At 39.6% G+C, this 19,350-nt stretch overlaps 1 protein-coding gene across 4 annotated transcripts in view; it reads right to left on the bottom strand.

Annotated features, from left to right (window-relative positions):
- Positions 1-3,833: 3,833 nt before the first annotated feature.
- The window catches only part of esyt2b (extended synaptotagmin-like protein 2b), a 51,084-nt gene continuing 35,567 nt past the window's right edge, over positions 3,834-19,350 (bottom strand). For 2 of the 4 annotated variants that reach the window (XM_084048259.1, XM_084048258.1), the window contains 12 exons: positions 19,176-19,265; positions 18,467-18,562; positions 16,668-16,769; positions 13,516-13,590; positions 12,361-12,447; positions 12,089-12,238; positions 10,751-11,217; positions 9,842-9,940; positions 9,074-9,205; positions 7,666-7,771; positions 5,389-5,438; positions 3,834-4,961 (listed from right to left, as the gene is read on the bottom strand). In XM_084048259.1, the coding sequence (XP_083904385.1) occupies positions 4,895-4,961; positions 5,389-5,438; positions 7,666-7,771; positions 9,074-9,205; positions 9,842-9,940; positions 10,751-11,217; positions 12,089-12,238; positions 12,361-12,447; positions 13,516-13,590; positions 16,668-16,769; positions 18,467-18,562; positions 19,176-19,265 (1,521 nt within the window). In that variant the 3' untranslated portion in view covers positions 3,834-4,894. Of the gene's footprint in view, positions 4,962-5,388; positions 5,439-7,665; positions 7,772-9,073; positions 9,206-9,841; positions 9,941-10,750; positions 11,218-12,088; positions 12,239-12,360; positions 12,448-13,515; positions 13,591-15,087; positions 15,151-16,667; positions 16,770-18,466; positions 18,563-19,175; positions 19,266-19,350 lie in introns of all 4 variants that reach the window. The other 2 variants (XM_084048260.1, XM_084048261.1) reach the window with 2 other exon arrangements.

The raw sequence follows: 19,350 nt of genomic DNA on the forward strand, positions 1-19,350 counted from the left end.
TTTACAGGAAAACAAGCCCAAAGTCGCTTATAATAAGAAGACATGGCAACACTACTCTGGTCCGTCCCTCTTTTTCTTCTTCTCCTCTTTAGTCATCTTCTAGTGGTGCATTACCGTCCCTCTAGCGCCGCCAACTGGAGTCCCTTCATTATCGCTTCCGGCTTTGACCCTCGATCCGTGTTGTTTGTCTCCTCCACCACCACTAGATGGCGACAAATGATTAGGATGTAGCACTACTGTCACATCGGTCTCATCATCCTCTACTGCAGGGGGTCTTCAACGTGTTTCAGCCCAAGCCAAGGACCCCCGAGCTGAGAGAGAGATGAAGCAGGGACCCCCCCACTACAGATTGTATACAATTGTGTTGTGATCGGCTATGTTCTAGTGGATAATAATGTTAATTCAAACAAAAAAAAGTTCACAGCACACACATTTGGTGGCCTTCCCTGTAGTAACTCTTAGGACCCCTCTAGGGGTCCTGGACCCCCTGTTGAAGACCCATGCTCTACTGTCCTAATGAGGACACCAAAAGTCTGTCTGTCCTTCCTTTCCTTCTGTCCTCCTCCTCTTCTATTTGTCTCCTCAGTGGGTTGCCCAATAGATCAGTGGTTTTCAACCAGTGGTCCGGGGACCTCCAGTGGTCCTTGGGGGGCTACCAGTGGGTCCCCAGCTAAATTAGTTAACATAGCCTCAGAATCATTTTAACCACTTACCTTTGGCTATTCAAAAATAGCAGATATACAAGCTCATAGCGCGGCACCGAGTGCCGCGCTATGAGCTTGTAGATCTGCTATTTTTGAAAAAATCTTGAAAATGTGTGCAAATCTTTGAATATACTATTTTTTCAAAGAGAACATTAACTAAAATCTTTGCTTCTGGGGGTCCCTGGCACAAAACATTTTCAGATGGTGGTCCGCAGCCAAATGTATATCAATTTAGGGGTCCCTGGCATGAAAAGGGTTGAAACCCACTGCAATAGATCATCTGAACTCGCACATGGGCATGACCATTAATTTGGCATAATGAAGGGAGTGAGAACGCAAGTTCCCCCAATTTAATCTGTTTATTAGCATTTTTTTGTACTCTCAGTGGAGCCAGGAGGGAGGATGGGGAGGACTTTGAGAGCAATGCCTTAATTGGAAGCTTAATTGTGCTCTCCTCTTGATAGTAGCATGCTGTTCTGGGCTGGCTCAGGAGGACTGCATAGTTTTTTTATGCACCATGGTGCACCACAAGTGTGAAGTGTCTGTGTTTTATTGCATTTTTATGTTTATGCTGATGTGTACCGTAGCTAACTGTATTGTTTTGTCTCTATACCCTGTGTGTGCACACACCAAGACAAATTCCAATCAATTATTTATTGCAATGGTAATACATTATTGAATCTTGAATCTTCCCCTGCGGTGCTGGCAGTCAATTCTCCACACTCTCTTCTCTCTCTCTTGCTCTTGCTCTCTCTCTCTCTCTCTCTCTCTCTCTCTCTCTCTCTCTCTCTCTCTCTCTCTCTCTCTCTCTCTCTCCCAGAGGAGGCACTTGGCCTTCTGCGATTTGGTCAAGCATGTAATTGTCCAAATTGTACCAGAAATAAACCAAATGAAGTATTGCACATGTAAAATCACAAATCTATGTGCGGGCAAGCATTTGGACTGTGGTAGTCCACACTCCACAGCGTGATCCGCAATGTTGAGTCTTTGCTATACCTGTAGGCCGCTCTTGCTGCTGGCACTATTGGACTGCATCAGAGGTCAGCGTCTTCTGATCCAGTGCCGTCACCAGAGCTGGATCACTGATCACTGACCCCTGATGGCCTGTCGGGCCATCAGGGGGCCCCTATATAAAATTGTTCCAACTTATACCAGTGCACACCTCAGGAGGACACTACAGTACAATAATCAATAGTGAAAATTCCATTATCGGTCCACATGATATGGCTTTTGCTACGTGAGAGAGGGAGCAGGTAGTGATGTCAGGGAGCAGTTTTATTTTGTGTGGTTTCACTCACTGTGGTATGATGGATGTTGTTTGGGGGGAGCGAGAGTGCATGAACCAGAAAGGTGTGTCTCACACAAAAATAATGTGATAGTATACTATAGGCCAGTGGTTGCCAAAGTGGGGTCCTGGGACCCTCAGGGTTCCTTGAGGGGGTTCAAAATGGACCCTTACAGATCACTTACAGGTACACTTCTACTGTAGGTACTCTCCCTTAAGGTACTCTGGGAGAGTACAAATGGAACCAAATGGACCCTTGTGGGTACAACACTCAGAGGTATGTGGTCCTTGACATTAAAACGTTTGAGAACCACTGCTATAGGCAACCCTGCTTTATGGCTAATGATGAAAAAGAAGTGTCTGCTAGAGCCAAAGCTGCTTCTCTCCACCATGGTGCTGTCATCCCCTGGCCACTGCTCTGCATGAAAGCTGGTGGTGGGCCTGTGAGGGAAGCACATTGGGGGCCAGGACACTAATTGTGCGTATGCTCACCAAACAAGCAACACGTAGGAAAAGTAGGGTGAAAAGTGTCACAATGCTGGACCAATTCAAATGTGATTTAGTAAAACAATGACAACTACTTTGCGCTTGCACATACTGTACTGTCCAGCCGATGGCACTAAAACTTGAGCCCCAAATTCTTATCCAATCCAATTACAATTTATATCATATGAAGCATATTGGACACTGTTCTTAAACCAGACTTTTTGGAACTTTTGCAACTTGCCCTTACCCAAACTTCAAGCAGATTTGAAAGCTTTTGTAAGACGTCTGATATTAATGAGATGGAAATCATTGACACCACCATCTCACAGTCTGTGGAGAAAATATTTTCAATAATTTACAGCTTGGAGTAATGTAGTAGTCTTCTGAGAAATCTGTAGTTTGTTTCTTTGTTTGATCTTTTGCACTAAACCCTTGACAGTCACTTACCAGTGCTTTAATATTATTACTATTACTATACATACTGCTCCATCTGCTCCATCTGCTCCATCCACCAACAACACCCTGGGTTCCCTCAGCACAAACATCCGTTCCTCCGTCAAAAACCTTGGTGTCACCTTTGACAGTACCTTCACATTTCATAAACATATTAGCTCTGTTGTTAAAAGCAGTTTTTTCCAACTACGCCTGTTAGCAAAAGTCAAACCCTATCTTCCACCTAAACAGCTGGAGATGGCAATCCATGCTTTTATATCTTCTAGATTAGATTATTGCAACTCCCTTTTCTCCGGTATTGATCTCAGGCGCCTGCAGCTGGTGCAAAACGCGACTGCTCGCCTCCTTACTGGCACAAAAAAGCGAGAGCACATAACCCCAGTCTTAGCTGCCCTGCACTGGCTCCCTGTAAATTTTAGAATAGATTTTAAACTTCTTTTATTCACCTACAAATCTCTGCACGGCCTGGCCCCTTTATACCTGTCTGAACTTCTCGATCCCTACATTCCAGAAAGAGCACTAAGGTCAGCCAACCAGTTGCTCCTAGAGGTTCCCATAACCGGGCTGAGGAGTAGGGGTGACCGCGCCTTTGCTGCTGCTGCTCCTAGGCTCTGGAACAGCCTGCCCTTCTATATTAGAAGTGCCAATTCTATTGAGGCTTTTAAATCCCTTCTTAAAACACACTTTTACTCCTTAGCTTTCAATCATATCTAAGTTCATGTCTTTATCTCTTGTTGTATGTGATCTGTGACTTTGTTGTTGTTACACTTGCATACTTTCTTGTTTTGATGTTTCTTTTGTCTCACCATGTACAGCACTTTGGTTCAGTTTCGATTGTTGTAAATGTGCTTTATAAATAAAGTTTGATTTGATTTGATTTAGTTTCAAAAACAAGTAAACAAGACTTTTTCCCCCTCATAAGAGTTAACTCTTTATTCTTCAAAAGCCACAGGGCCACTCTCAGTATCATTCAAATCTTTAACTTCATTATGCCAAAAAAGTTAACTATAGCTTGTCTTTATAAGGCACAGGATAGATAACAATAAAAGCAAACATGAGCATGGAAATGTTCCAACATATAGCCCAATTACAGCTGCATAGGAAAACAAGCCTATGGCACAAGTCTGCCTTTTTGACAAACAAAACAAAATCAAAGAAATCATCTGATCCTGCTCAAAAAATGAGCATAATGCAATAACAGAGGTCTCTGCTCAGACTCTCCCTCAATTCATTCATCATCTCTTGGTTCTAAAACAGTTAAAACTCTTATTCAAGTATACTATATATTAATTTCATATATTATAGCAGAATATACAGCACTTGTTCGTTCATTCATAGCCCTGAAGTTTCACCACTCCTCAGTATCTTAGAAAATATTCAGAAAACATATTGCACAAAGTCCCCCTAAAATATTCCAAGCAAACATTTTCATCTTTGCGTACTATGCATTCCAGGTTTGTAGTGGAGTATAAATAAAGATAAGTGGAAAACAGAGACTCAATAACACTGCATGACAAACATAGAAAACGGATTAAAGTCAAAACTGCTACTTGTATCTACTGTACTTCAGTGCACATATCCGTCCCTTTGGTGAGTGTAATGTCCGAAGATGTGGAAGCAAAAACAAAAATGTCCCCATTATTTCCTTTAAGGAATTTAGTGTGTAGATTAGAACAATGCCATAAAAAACCCTGCAAATTGCAATAAGTATTAACCACTACATATTTACATAATACACGGTCAACTTGGAAACAAGGCATTTGATGCATTTCAACACGTTATGATCAGCAAAATAGATAACATTATTGAAATTATAGGAGAGTCATGGCAAATGTTAACATCGACTTCGACATCTGTTGAAATGATTGACAAAAACGATTTGGCAAAAAAGTATGCACGTATACAGTAGATGAATGAAGCAAAAGAAATGTGCCCTCAGATGAATATTACAGCAGGGGGAGGTGCATCAATGTGTCTTCTGTCCATCTCCTGCCTGAATACCTTTTGATGAGCCGTCCTCAGTAAGATCATACCTACGATACGAGAAAGTAAAGTAAAGATAAATAAATTGCCTTTTTTTCCCAATCCAGACAACATTAACATTAAGCGTAATTGAGCTAACAATTGTTAAAGGGATATTTAACAAATATCTAAATACTGAATCAAGCAACTTAAGAACTGTCTGGGGGGCTCACAAAAGCCTGAGTAGACGATAAAATTACCCATACTTTTTTTGAAAGTGAAATATCCCTTTAAGTATGGTTAGCTTGAAAGTTATTTTTGGCAAGCAACACCGTCATGCGATGGAATATAAATTGATGGTTGAAATGGAATTGTTTTATTAGGAATAACCCCTAGAGATGTAGCAACTAGTTTTCGAGGGGGTCCTAAAAAAAATAATGAAATAAATTGGGCATTACACACAGCACAATATGGCAAGATCAGATCAAAATAGAGTACCATTGTGTCCCGCCTTTTGCGATGTCCTCTCCACTCAAATCTACCAGCACCTGTAATAGCACAAACAATTAAATACATTAACATATTAAGAGGCGTAGGGTTAAACCAGTTTCCAGCTCTTGTTTCCAACTCAATGGTATCTAACCTTCACACAGAGTATGCAGTTGTCCTTTCGGGCTATGGTATCTAAACCCTGTGACCTAATTAATGTGTCACGCGCTGCAACAAGGCAGTGCTGAATCAAGTTTGTGTGTTACCGCATTGCCTATTTCTCACCTCAACATGTTTTCATAAATATATTTCAGTGTACTGTGTGTGTAAGTTTAAAGTGGGGGGGGGGGGGCTAACATTTTTAACATTCAGTCATTCATTCTCATTTCAGAGATTTTCAGAATGGGCGTGTCTGAACAGGCCATCTCAGAATGGCAATGCAAGTGACAATGCAAGTGACATCACTTGCATTTCTGCCCATGTATTTTGACAGACAGAATTGCTCAGTAGCACCCCTCTGCCCAAAAGGACGTTTTGGTATTGCAGCTGAAAAAGCTTGGAATGACAGACAGTCAGATTGTGAGAAAAAATATCTGGATGTTTTTTTAGGCTTACAACCTGTTAAAATACGTATTAGGGGGCAATATTTATATATAATATATATTTTTTATATTCATGGTGTAGCCCCTTTAATCATCTAGTGCAATGGTTCTCAAACTTTTACATTTCAAGGTCTCTCCCCTAAACTCTGACAGTATACAAATGGAATCAAATGGACCCTAACGGGTCCATTTGGTTCCATTTGTACACTGGCAGATTTACGTACTTGCAAGGGTCAAATTAGACCCCCTAAAGGACCCCAGAGAGTCCCTGAAATCCACTTTGAGAACCAATGATCTAGTGTCTAGCATACAAGTATCTCAATGCCGCTGAATCATTGGAATCATATTTTTGTGTGGAAGAGGGATTGCCATGTGCTTTTCGTCATATTATCGAGAATGAGAACGTGACGTCACACCACGTTGAATTGTAACAGTGCCGTTCCTCACGAGACGCCGCCCTCATCCATTGTGCGTGACTAACACACATTCTCCATAGGTTTGAATTGGTCTGGAACTGCCCATGTAATCACATATTATGTTTTTGTTTTACAGGAAGTCATTAAGATACGACTTTTAGGGACTTTTGAACAACTCCAAAAATGGATTAGTTTTTTTCTTTGGAATCTAATGTTATAATTTGGAATGTCTCATGGGCTTTGAGCCACTAGGCTCATACCTCCTCAAAGTTCCAGGAGCTGTGAGATTAATGTGTCACAGCGTTGATTGGTTGGTCCATAAATTCTTATACTGTATAAACTAGTATTAAATTAAACTCAATGTGCTGTATATAGCCTTGACTTTTTCACTGTGTTTTGTCTGATGAATGTCTTTTAACCAAAACAGGACATTTGTTATGTAACAGAATAAGAATTTTAAGAAACATTTTAATGGAGAGTGCATTAGAAAGATTGTCATGCTGTAGTGTAACATGATTTTATTAGAAGTCTTTTTGGCAACTTCTCTGGCGTTTTTCTACACGAAACCTACTGCTCAAAAGGAATGCTGAAGGGTCCTGGCAGGCTGGCACCCGATGATATTTTGGAACGCAAGTTGTCAGTCATAAACTGTATTTATAAACCTTCAAATACATATAAATAAATACATTTCCGGTACATGTCCGGTGCCTATATCATTTTGACGCAAGTGTCAGGGGCAGACACTCGCAAATAAAAATTGCGTTCAATAATGTTTAGATAAGTTGTCAAAAACATTCATGTGGAAAGGTTATGGTGAAAAATATATCAGTGAAAGAGTATAACAAGTAACTTTTGTTTAATTAAAAAAGTTACACAGTATGACTTTAAAACAAAATCATTATCCAGACAGGATAAATACACCTAATTGTGTGTAAAATTTCAGCACTGACCAGAGAGTTTTACACAACTTTCCTGCTCAGCATAAGTAGTACATTTTACTTAATGAGTCAGCCCCTGAGTGAACAGCAAACCCAATATGAAACTCCACATCAAAACTGGAGGAATTAGGGTTGCTTGCTGCACAATAAAATCCCGAGTGTTCATTTAATTCTCAGAATGTAAAACGTCTTTTAATTGTGGTAATAATTGTAATTCATTGTTTTTCATTTTTACATCCACTCAGGATGAAACCAACCCTCAGGATTTCGCTGTGTGGCCAATGCCATTAATTAAGTAAAAAAAACAAATACATAAAAGATAACAGTTACCTTTCCCAAAAGTCCTTTGTGTTTGGAGAGAATGCTGCCTCCATTCTTCACAGCAACATCCAACGTCCTCCTGTGGAGCTCTACCATAGATACACTGAACTCAAACCTGCACACAACCACAAAAACATATGGGAAAATATTTATGACAAAAACATTTTGTACCTTTGCAAGGTGTACTTTGCAAGTTGAACCTGTAAACATATGTTGGGCACAACTATCTTATATACTGTAGGTTTAACTATATCCATAAGATATCTATCTATATCTCAAAACAAACATATTGTCAATGTTAATTAAGTACAAAAAACCTTTGCATTTATTTGAGCCACACATGCAGAAATGTGTCACTGAATGTATGATTTAGTTTAGACATGACACATGTATTGATGGATGTATTCATAAAAGTGGCAATGGACAACATTCAGCCACTAGATGTCGCACTTTTATAACTCTGTTGCATAAGGTTCAATATTACCCCACCAAAGGTAGCAATCATGTAGTCTGCAATATTGTAATGTGATGGCTGCCTTGGTGATGGCTAATATGTCATATGCCATATCCAATGAAAACACATGATTAAACACATTGAACACAATTCTTATTATTCGCAATTTCTCACTAGGCCATGGGCCTGTGTAACCTTGCACAGCAGCTGGCCTCACGAGATCACAGAACCATCTGTCTGACAACTCTTCAAGTTACGACCCTCTCTTGCCCTCTGCAGACAACCCCCGTCTCAGTGGAATACTGCACTGAAGACAGTGCACAGACCACGGGAGCCACACAACGTCATTTCATTTTTAATTGAATACAAATGATATTGTAGATCAAGGTGAAAAGGCCAATCCATGTGGTAATGATGACAGTTAACAACAACCAGACTCACTCCACTGAAGACAGAGAGTCATTTGCACTCAGAGTGATCAAAAATCCTGTTTGGTATGATCCCTTAACTGACGTTTTACGGCATACAATATTTACATTTACATTACATACAATATATTCTTTGTAAAAAAAAAAAAGTTTGAAATGTTCGAACGTGTTTTTTTTTATAACAAAATGATTGTGAAATAATATTTTTTATAATTTTGTGACATTTGAATATTTAATATTCAAATGTCACAAAATTATAAAAAATATTATTTCACAATCATATAGATGTTTTGTTCATTCTACACAATATTATAAAGTCTGTGGATGTATTGTTTTCTATTTATCATTTGTTATCATGAAAAAGTCATCTACCGTATATACCCTTTAATTTGAAGTAGTTATCACAAATTGCGATGCTGGCGCAACATTCACAGGTACAAACAGTAGGCCAGTATTTACAGTAGTAGAATAGGTGTCTAAAGTGAACTCACGTCTGATCATAAATAGGGTTTAGGGTCTTCTTGATTGTACTCACGTCTGATCATAAATAGGGTTTAGGGTCTTCTTGATTGTACCGGTCTTCCTTCTCCCTGTTCTGCTCTTGTCAGGTAGCAGATACAGCCGGATAAACGGATCTGAGCCATCCTTAGTGAAAGCTATCAAGTTGCTGAGGACACAAAAAGACAATTGTTTTCAATGCCTGTCACACGTTACCACCACAATTCCTTGTTTTGCTGACTGAAACTTTAGACCAGGGCTAGTTTAATTCTAAGCAGTGAAGTAACTAAATACATGTACTCAAGTACTGTAATTTTGAGGTACTTTTAGATTTTTTTACTTATAGATTTGGATTATTATTACAAAACATACATTACCCACTTCAGCCCTATCACTTCGCTATTTGAAAATAGCAGATCTACAAGCTCACAACATGTCGCGACATGTTGTGAGCTTGTAGATCTGCTATTTTCAAAAGATTTTTATGCATTTCAAAAACTTGTGAAAATGGGACATTCTGCATAATGAATGCTTTTTTAACTTTCGGTACTGTAAGTATATTTTGATGCCATAACGTTTGTACTTTTACACAAGTGAATTTTGAATAAAAGACTTTTACTTGTAACAGAGCATTTTCTACAATGTTCTATTGCTACTTTTACTTAAGTAAAACATTTGAGTAGTTTTTTCCACCACCGATTCTGAAGACAAAACATTCTGAATGGACTTTGCTAAACATTATGTAGTATAATGTTTTTGCATTCACAGCTAAAAAATGAAGTGCAACGAACGCGGTTTCTCTCACCGACAGGCGTGCACCACCACAATGAGCTTGTTCCTCTGGGAGCTGTGTCTCACGGTCAGCTGAACCTCACCCAGGGGGTAATGACTGGGACCAGAGCCACTGAAAAGAAACACCACATTCTTACAGTAATGTCATTGCATCTCATTATCTACAGTACTTGTAGTAATCCAAAAGTTTACACGTGTATGTACATGCAAAAAATATATAAGCCTATAAATGTCTTCTAAATGTCTTCTAAATCCCAACAGTATTCTGAAAAACGTATGTTGCTATATCAGTGGTGCTCAAACCTTTTCACGTCAAGGACCCCCAAAATGATATGTATTTGGCCCGCCGAAATATTTTGTTCCAGGGACCCCCCCCCCAAGAAGCAACGAGTTGAGTTACAAATGTTTGCTTTGAAAGAAAGTATACATTCAAAGATTTGCACACATTTTCACGATTAAAAAAAAAAGAAGCAGATCTACAAGCTTGTAGCGCGGCGCTATGAGCTTGTAGATCTGCTATTTTTGAATAGCCAAAGCGTAAAATAAAGCTTTTTTTTAGCTCACATCAATGGGTTAAGTGATAATACATACAATAATACATTCACCAAGGGGATGTGGTATATGGTGATTATCGTTAACTACGGGTGTCGTTGGCACGACGCAAAATGGAGTGCATTAAATATTAGCCATGATATAATATGATTTATCAAGGCCTTGATTGGGTTATTGCTTCTTTGATACTGTAACATGGTTGCTACTACCAGCAATTACTAGCCACAATCCACCCACAACCAAAAGCATTATGTTGCTAACAGCAACCTATCCTCATTATACAATAGAGAACTCCAATGCATTTCATTATGGGGAGCTCTAACTCGACTGTGAAACTCTAGTGTGAAATAATGTAAGATAAGGCGTTTACTTCTGCAGTTGGCGGAGTCTTTGCTGAAGTTCCACGGTGGCAAAGGGTAAGGAGATGTCTGAAGCCAGGCTGATGTTGGACTCATTATGAGGCAGGTGTTTCTGCGAGCTGGAAATACAACAGTCATTCAGGTTGGAGGTGCTCCGGATGGGACTGGCCGAGTACGGATCGCCGTCCTTGCGGTGGAGGGTGAGGGTGGAGGTGCCGTGGTTGCGATGGAGGGTGAGGGTAGAGGCGCCGTCCTTGCGGTGGAGGAGGTTGAGGGTGGAGGCGCCGCCGTCCTTGCGATGGAGGTTGAGGGTGGAGGCGTCTATTGGCGAGGCAGGGGCGGGTCGGGGGAGGAGGGCCTCTGAGGCGGAGCGTTTCTGGGTGGGCGTAGCGGAGGGCGGCTGCATGGTCACGCTGGATTTCCTGACCTGGACGGAGGACGGTTGGTCTGACGTGCCCTGCTTCTCGAGGTACAAGATCTATGGCAATGACATGACGAGATTACTTAGAGCAGTGGTTCTCAAACTTGTTCATGTCAAGGACCCCCAAATTGACACTTAATAGCCCACAGACCCCCATATATATATATATATATATATATATATATATATATATGGCTCTAGCAGTGATTCTAAACCATTTTAATTTCACAGACATTTCAGTTTGACATGCATTAGGCTACGGATTAGGCACCCAATTAATGGCATTTCTATCTCTAGGACCCCAATTTATATTGTAAAATCAATGTTAATTGTCGGACCCTACTTTGAGAACCAATGACTTACAGTAGAGCAACGACGAACTGTGTCTGCAACGTAACAGCTGTCAGTTTCTTTGGCAATGTAACGTCACAGATAAAACCTGAATGATTTAAATTCAGATACATATAAAGTCATTGCTGTAATAACTTCCTGGAAATGTACTTTTACCGTACTTAACTAAAATCTATAAATACTTGACATGTGTGTGTAAGCTATCATGTAGCCTTCATACAGTATACTGTACGTATAATGTAATATGGTGCTGGTGAGTGTAACGCAAAAATAAGGTGGCATATAATGATGCATTTAGAATATTTCTGAAACTCCCAAGATTGACTAGTGGCAAGGGAAATGTTTGTGACCAGTAATGTACCCGCCTTTCATGCTGTAATGAAGAATGTTATGTATTGATTTATGTGTAGGCTGATGGAGTCAGATGTGTCAAGAGTTTCTGCGCTTCGAGTGGAATCAGTCTGGTACTCAGGCTATCTCTGTGTTGCTGTTGTCTGTTTCGTATCTCTGTTTTTATAGACCTATGGACCTATTGTGTCTGAAATAAAGTTTATCATCATATGCAGTCCATCGTTACCCTCAGGGCCATCTTGAGCTTGATGGAGGAGCTGGGGCCAGAGTTCTTGAGGGGGAAACTCTGAGTTAACGTCATGTCCTCCTCTGCCAGCAGGCAGCTCAGGGGCACTGTCAAATTACCCAGGGTGCATTTGTGCTTGTCATCCTTCACCTGGGCATGAAATGAATAATTTACAACTCGATTACTTCCACCACTTATGGAGCATTTCATAGAAGACAAACAAAGTACATTCTGTGGATGAAACTGCTAACATGTATGCAGTGTTGCTGTACCTCCAACTCCAGCTCTTGTCTCCTGGGGTTGTGAACAAGAAACGAGAAGGCCTCTTCCCACAGGGGTTCAATGGTCTTATACCGCGTCTTGGGTCATATGGGGATACATTCGTTAAATAATGCATGGAAAGCATGAAGAAGGAGTTATTTGAAACAATATTATTAACACCAACAAAGAACAACTACGGAAATCTGCAACGTGTAAGAGCTAATCAAGAACCACAAAGGTCACACGCTGTAAAGAATTGTTCATCTGAAACAGTTTAAAAGAAAGCTTGTTAAATTAAGCAATATCTTCTTTATATATCTTGTTTTATTTATTTTACACTCCCTCCTCATTATTAGTATATAAAGCAATAGCCAGCACTCCGAAGTCCTTCTGGTACTTTTATTCATATGCGCACGGACAAACACAGCACACACGGACGCATTTCGGCCGAAACGCGTCCGTGTGTGCTGTGTTTGTCCTTGCGCATATGAATTAAAAGTACCAGAAGGACTTCGGAGCGTTGGCTATTGCTTTATTTACTGTGAATCTTTGTGAGCCGTGCACCCGCAAACTGCACCATATACAGACTGAGAGTGCTCGTTTTTATTTTCTATAGTGTATAGTATCCCGGTATAGGACAGGAATTACTGTTTATTATTTACTCATGAATTCATCTAGTTTCTTAAACCTCTCCTTACTGTCATGATGTTGTTTTTATTTTCTAAATGAGCTAATAACAAACCAAATTAAACTTGTCAAGTGTTGTGTATGGTACATTTGATGATTTTATAGAAGTATAAAATCAGTATGGGTTATATTCTGGTCATTTTCATTAATGTCAGATTAACAACAAACAATATCAAATGATTTATCTGAATTCTTCCATTCAATTATGTGGACAAATATATAAAAAATGAGTAATGGTAGATAGTGGCTTTCTGCAAGATTTTTAAGCAAAAATACAAATGATTTATCAATAATATAAGTCACGTGATGGATTGAAAGCTTATTTCAACCCATTTCCCCGATTAAAATGTTGTGAAAAGAAAAAGCATGGATGGCGAGTATAAAAATTGATTATTCAAAATATGATTATTGTGGGGGGTCATGGCCTGAAAAGGTTGAGAACCTCTGCAATAGATGAAAAATACATTTGTTTTCCTCACCTTACTGTCAAAAGATTTGTGTCCAACAGTAAACTGGACATAAGGGCTGGGCTCACTGCTGCTTTTCTTTCCAGACTGTGAGGGAATCAAACAGAGGTGGCACTCAGTGTTACTGCGAGGACATCTCCATGGGGAACAGTGAGAGCCTCATTCACTTACAATACAGTACAGTACATCCAAACACAAAAGCAATAGATTCCAAAACGTCTCCACCAGTTTGACAGGGAAGAACACAATCATAGGTTTTGACAAGCAAGGGCAGCAAGCAGAGAAGGCTACCAAGGAAACTGCCAAGCAACTGTAAAAGTCTCCCTCTGCAATGCATTCTAATCTTAGCACCGTGTTCTGAACGTTGACAACTAAGAAGAGTATTATTCAGTGAACGTTACGGATTAATAATAGCCTACTGAAATACCTGCCTGACTGATGACAATGGAGTTTTAAGTTACCACACTGGATCTCTACCCTTCTGGCAGAATGTGTGAATGTTATAAATCAGCTTAAGAAACAGGAATCTGAGCAAACCACATACTGTATTACAGCACAACTATTTTAAGTTTTAAGAAGAGGTACAAAATGTACTGTGTGATCTTGCACGTCTTGAGGAAGGTGTGAGTTACAGTACAAGGTTCTAAAACACACCAGTATACCTTCAGTGCATTTTGATTGAACAATGGCAGAGGGCTTTGAGGGACAGAGGGTTCTAATCTCTACTGTCTACCTACCTAACCCACACTCACATTCTATTTTAAGAATAACAGTGCGCAACATTGGACATTTCCCGTGCAAGACCAGGTGAGAAACCATAGAGAATTCTTAGTGAGAAAGGTATAAAGTCACACAATACATAGAGTGATGCATAGCATTACATAACATACCATAAGCATTCAATGTGATCATCCAATGTCATGCATTTAACCCTTTCAGACCAAGAACGCATCTGTGTCATTTTTAGATTTCTTTGGGCTATTCAAAAATAGCAGATCTACAAGCTGAGTGCCGCGCTATGAGCTTGTAGATCTGCTATTTCTTTTTTAAATCGTGAAAATGTGTGCAAATCTTTGAATATCTTTTTTTCTATAGCGCACATTTTAACTCTGTTACAACTTCTGGGGGGTCCCTGGAACAAAATATTTTGAGATGGGGGTCCGTGGCCAAATACATATAATTTCGGTGGTCGTTGACATGAAAAAGTTTGAGAACCACTGATTATAGCAACATAATTAGTTTTTTCAAAAAACTGTTAGGATTTAGACGACATTTGTAGAATCCCCTGAAGCAAAGACTTGAGTTAAAAATGTTTAAAAATATCTTTAAAAAAAAATATATATGTTCAAAGATTTGAAAAAACTCGCGCTACGAGCTTGTAGATCTGCTATTTTTGAATAGCCTAAAGAAATCTAAAATGACACAGATGCTTCCCCGGTCTTAATGGGTTAAAAAAACAAATTGATAAATAGTTGTGTTGAAGAACAATCATCACAATCACTTGATGGTGCACTTGACGGTGAATAGAGAAAAGACACCCAGGGGCCGTAATCTGCACATGCAGTGACGCTTTTCCCACATTACCTTCAGGGCCTTAAAGACAGAGGCTTGCTTCAACCCATCATAGTTGAAATCTGACAGGTTGCTCTTTAAAAGCACAGAGAGATGAAGAGAAAATCACGCCCACGGTTAGTAGGTAAGGAGTGATTCATGTATGCTTTTGATGAGGCACGACTACAACCAAATTAGGCTGGAGAAACTTTGACCACCAGGGCACTGAAATGATGCGTGACGTGAGGAATGATTAAAACCCGGGCACGGCAGCAGGGAGATTTTGCACAGTAAAAGCGTTTGTTAATTTAAGTGTAAAAGTTGACCAATTTAGGTCCACTTTTCAGTCAGAGTTAAATTAACACTGGGGATATTGCTGCGTGGCAAAATCGAGCTCAATGGGGGGACTGAGAGACAAGGTCTGCAAAGTGCAAACTCATGCTTTCCTTTTGGAAAAGGCAAAGATGAGCTCTCGACAGGAGACATTGTGTGACTTTTAACAAACTGTCCAGTGTCCAACTTCCATTCTTTTTCAGTAGGATACACACTAATTGGCTCACTGCAACGTGAGGTGAAAGAAAAGATGAAAAAGATGAAAAAACGTAACAACCAGGTGCTTATACCAGGAGATATAAAAAGGTAACTATAGTAAAAAAATGTCAATGGCGCTCACGAATCAAACGGGATCAAAACATGTGTAATAACAACAGATGATCCAAGCACTCAGGAGGAAAAAATAGGAAAAGCCTCTGCCACAAAGGCAACTGCCACAGTTGGCAGTTGCCTTTTAATAAATAAAGGCTGTTACACCTGAGTGCCCGGATCGTCTGTTGTTTCTTCACATAGTCCTTCAGGTGTTTGACAACTTCAAACTGAATTCTCAGGATCTATAATTGTGCCATAATTGGAGAACCCGTGTTTGTTTGGTGGATTCGCGTTCCCACTGCAGACCAGTCGTCCATTTGCCCCCAAAGCCTTTGAAGTGGTTACTCAAAGGCTAAAATGTCATTTAGATAGCATGTTATGTAGACAGATGCCAGGTTCATTTGTAGACCTGGCATCCTATAGTGTGTATAGTTTCAATGTACAGATTATAGATTTTTTAATTTATACTGTTTAGACTGATAATAGGTTCTTGCTTTACCTATGATCCTAGATTACTATTTCTATGCATAATGCATTTGATGTATTACCTCACGCTTTCCTTGCTTACTATAAGTTGCTCTGGATTAAGAGCGTCTGCTAAATGCCTAAATTGAAAGTTGTAAATTGTTTTACCACTTTCAATTTGCATACAATTAGTACACTTTCCATAAATAAACGAATGAATTCGTTTTTCCTAGTCTTACTAATATGTCGGCTATATTCACCCAGAATACCTTGCGTGGTTGCCTACTGTATATTGCACCATGTGTAATTTCGTCTTACTAGGCTTTTGAGCTAGCAGTTATTATTAGACATACAGAACACGTTCATGTAGTCATTTGGGGCATGCTTTAGGGAACAAGTCTGCAGGACTTTTGTTACTGTTCAACCCATGCCAATGCACACTACTAAATGCAATAATACACACTGCTAATGCTATCAGGATGCAAAGTTCCGGAGGGACTCACAAATAATGTCTTATACTCTGAGGTATTTTTCTCACAAAAAACTAGGCCAGACGCTCTCCTCTCTCTTAAGTTTCCACAGCCCAAGCTCCCAGTGAAGACGCTCTTGGATGAAAGATGGGAAGAGGAATAGGGAAGGGGAAGAGTTGTGAAATTGGGCTAGCTGTGAAATTCACACGTCCTCAACTAAAGGCTAAAATGAGGACTTTGGAGCCAGGATGTTGAGTCGTGATTGGTTTCCTGACCAAACCACCATGATCTGTCTCCTTGATTTGTATTAGTGACATTTTATCGTGTTTGCTGATTTCTGTGTTGTAGTTGGCCTTTAATAGTTTAAGTAGTTTAACTTTTATTTCATAGTAATGTTCTAGTGTTTTCTGTTTTCCTTTGTTGTCTCGTCTTATCAGTCCTGGGTGAATTATATGTTGTTCACCTCTATTAGTCTAGACTCTAAGCCAATCATGAGTTAATTGTCCATCTGTTGACCTGTGTACTGTCAATCTTTGTGTCTATTTATACACTCCCCAGTGTTTTCTGTTCTATACCAGTTTGTTGTGAATATGTCACAAGTGTTTGTCCCTAGCTCCTTGTTCTCTTGTATACATCTCCTTGTGTATATTCCTAGTGGTTGATTTCCTAGTGATTTTCTTGTGTGCCATAAAACTCCTCGCATTTGGGTTCTTTTCCCCTGACTCACCCTTGACAGCATTGAACTTTTGCTACAGTAAGATGACATTTCTACAAGATCCTGTTTCTTTTTCTGGGCCAGGTTTGATATAGAGGATACATCTCATCCTATGTTAAGGAGTTCAGCTGGAATTCAGAATGTAGATTAGTACACATTTCATTCAAAGGGCAAAGAAACATAAAACTTACAGTAGCTTCTGAAATCTCAATATACATTATACTGTGTCCGTGTTTTTCAAACGGTCTGTGGCCACGGCATGTCAAAGGGCAAGTAAAAATATCAAGGCACCCCTGTACTAATATCCGTGCAAAATAGCCTCTATAACACGTCTTCACAAATGTTTAAAAACAGCAAAAGATTTTGATCTACCAAAAATTACAATTAAAGCAAAAAGTCAAAATTCTCGTGTATGACATGGCCAAAATGGGGACACCAGGCTGATATGGTAAATTAAAGAATGTAACTTTTTGTATAGTTGTATACGTTGCAATGTGTAATTGTCATAAAATTCCAAGGCACGCCTGGACTTGACTCACGGCATGACGTTAAGAGAACCACTACATTATGCAGTACAATATAAGGAAGAGCACGAGAAAAGAATGAACAATAGCACAGTGTTGCCTGTGTTTGCCTACAGTTCAAATGTGTAACTTGACAGTGTTGTATACTGGCACTTCTCACTAAACTGGCTAAGTAAGTCAAGTCGTTTATTTGAGTAGCCTCTGTTACGGTCTCAAAAGGCTTTAAAGACTCACGTTTAACAAAGGGAAGGCAGAGACAACCACCTGTCCTTAGACAATCAATCGGTCAAGGAAAACCTCCGTTATGTGTTTAGGGTGTAGGTCACAACGCTTCGCTTTGTGGCGCGTTGTGAGCTTGTAGATCTGCTATTTTCTAAGGATTTTGTATTTTTTTGTGAAATGGGACATTCTGCATAATGAGTACTTTTACTTTTGGTACTCTAAGTATATGTCTATGTCAATACTTTTGTACTTTTACTGAAGTAGATTTTGAATACCGGACTTTTACTTGTAACTTCTGGCATTGATACTTTTACTCAAGTAAAAAAATGTGAGTATTTCTTCCACCACTGTTGAGCAGTGCTATAACTTACTGGCAGGTTGTTTGCTGAATCCAGGTGGACTACCAGCAGAGCGGAGGACAGCCCATCATTGGCCAGGCTCCTGTCTGCACGCACGCTTCTCAGCACCTGATTGACAAAGAGAGGCAGCAGTTACCCTAGGAAAATGATCACCAACATGAATCTGAATTTTAATCCATTAAGACCGGGAACGCATCTTTGTAACCACTTTAACCATTATATTATACTTTGACTATTCAAAAATAGCAGATCTACAAGCTCATAGCGCACTCGCCGCACTCTGTGTTTTGCAAATCTTTGAATATATATATATTTTTTAAAGCATTTTTATAAAAATCTTTGCTTTTGGGGGGTCCCTGGAACAATGGGGGTTGAGATGGGGGTCCGCGGCCAAATACATATAATTGTGGGGGTCCTTGACATGGAAAACTTTGAGAACGACAACATACCACATAGCAACATAAGTTTAAAAAAAAAACTGTTAGGATTTAGAAGACATTTGTAGAATCCCCAGAAGCAAAGAAAAACCTTTTCTTTAAAATATTATATATTCAAAGATTTGCACAAATCAAAGTATAAGATAATGGTTAAAGTGATTAAAATCTAAAATGACAGATGCTTTCCCGGTCTTAATGGGTTAATTAAAAGCAGTGAACAGTAAACACCCGAATGGTTCTATATATTTCCTAGAGTACAGTAGTCACACATCAGAGAGCTCTACCTGGTCCAGCTTATCAGGAATGGAGAGCAGAGACAGCCACTCCAGCTTCAAGTGTAGTTTCCCCGTTGACACCTCTTCCAGGTCAAACCACTGCGACAATTCAAGTTCCAATCATTTATTAGCATTTTAATGAAATGTCGATTGGACATTGTCTTGGGTGTGTGCTTAGGGCAGA

This window comes from Gymnoscopelus microlampas (assembly GCF_963454915.1).
Source record: "Gymnoscopelus microlampas genome assembly, chromosome: 22".
Classification (NCBI taxonomy): domain Eukaryota; kingdom Metazoa; phylum Chordata; class Actinopteri; order Myctophiformes; family Myctophidae; genus Gymnoscopelus; species Gymnoscopelus microlampas.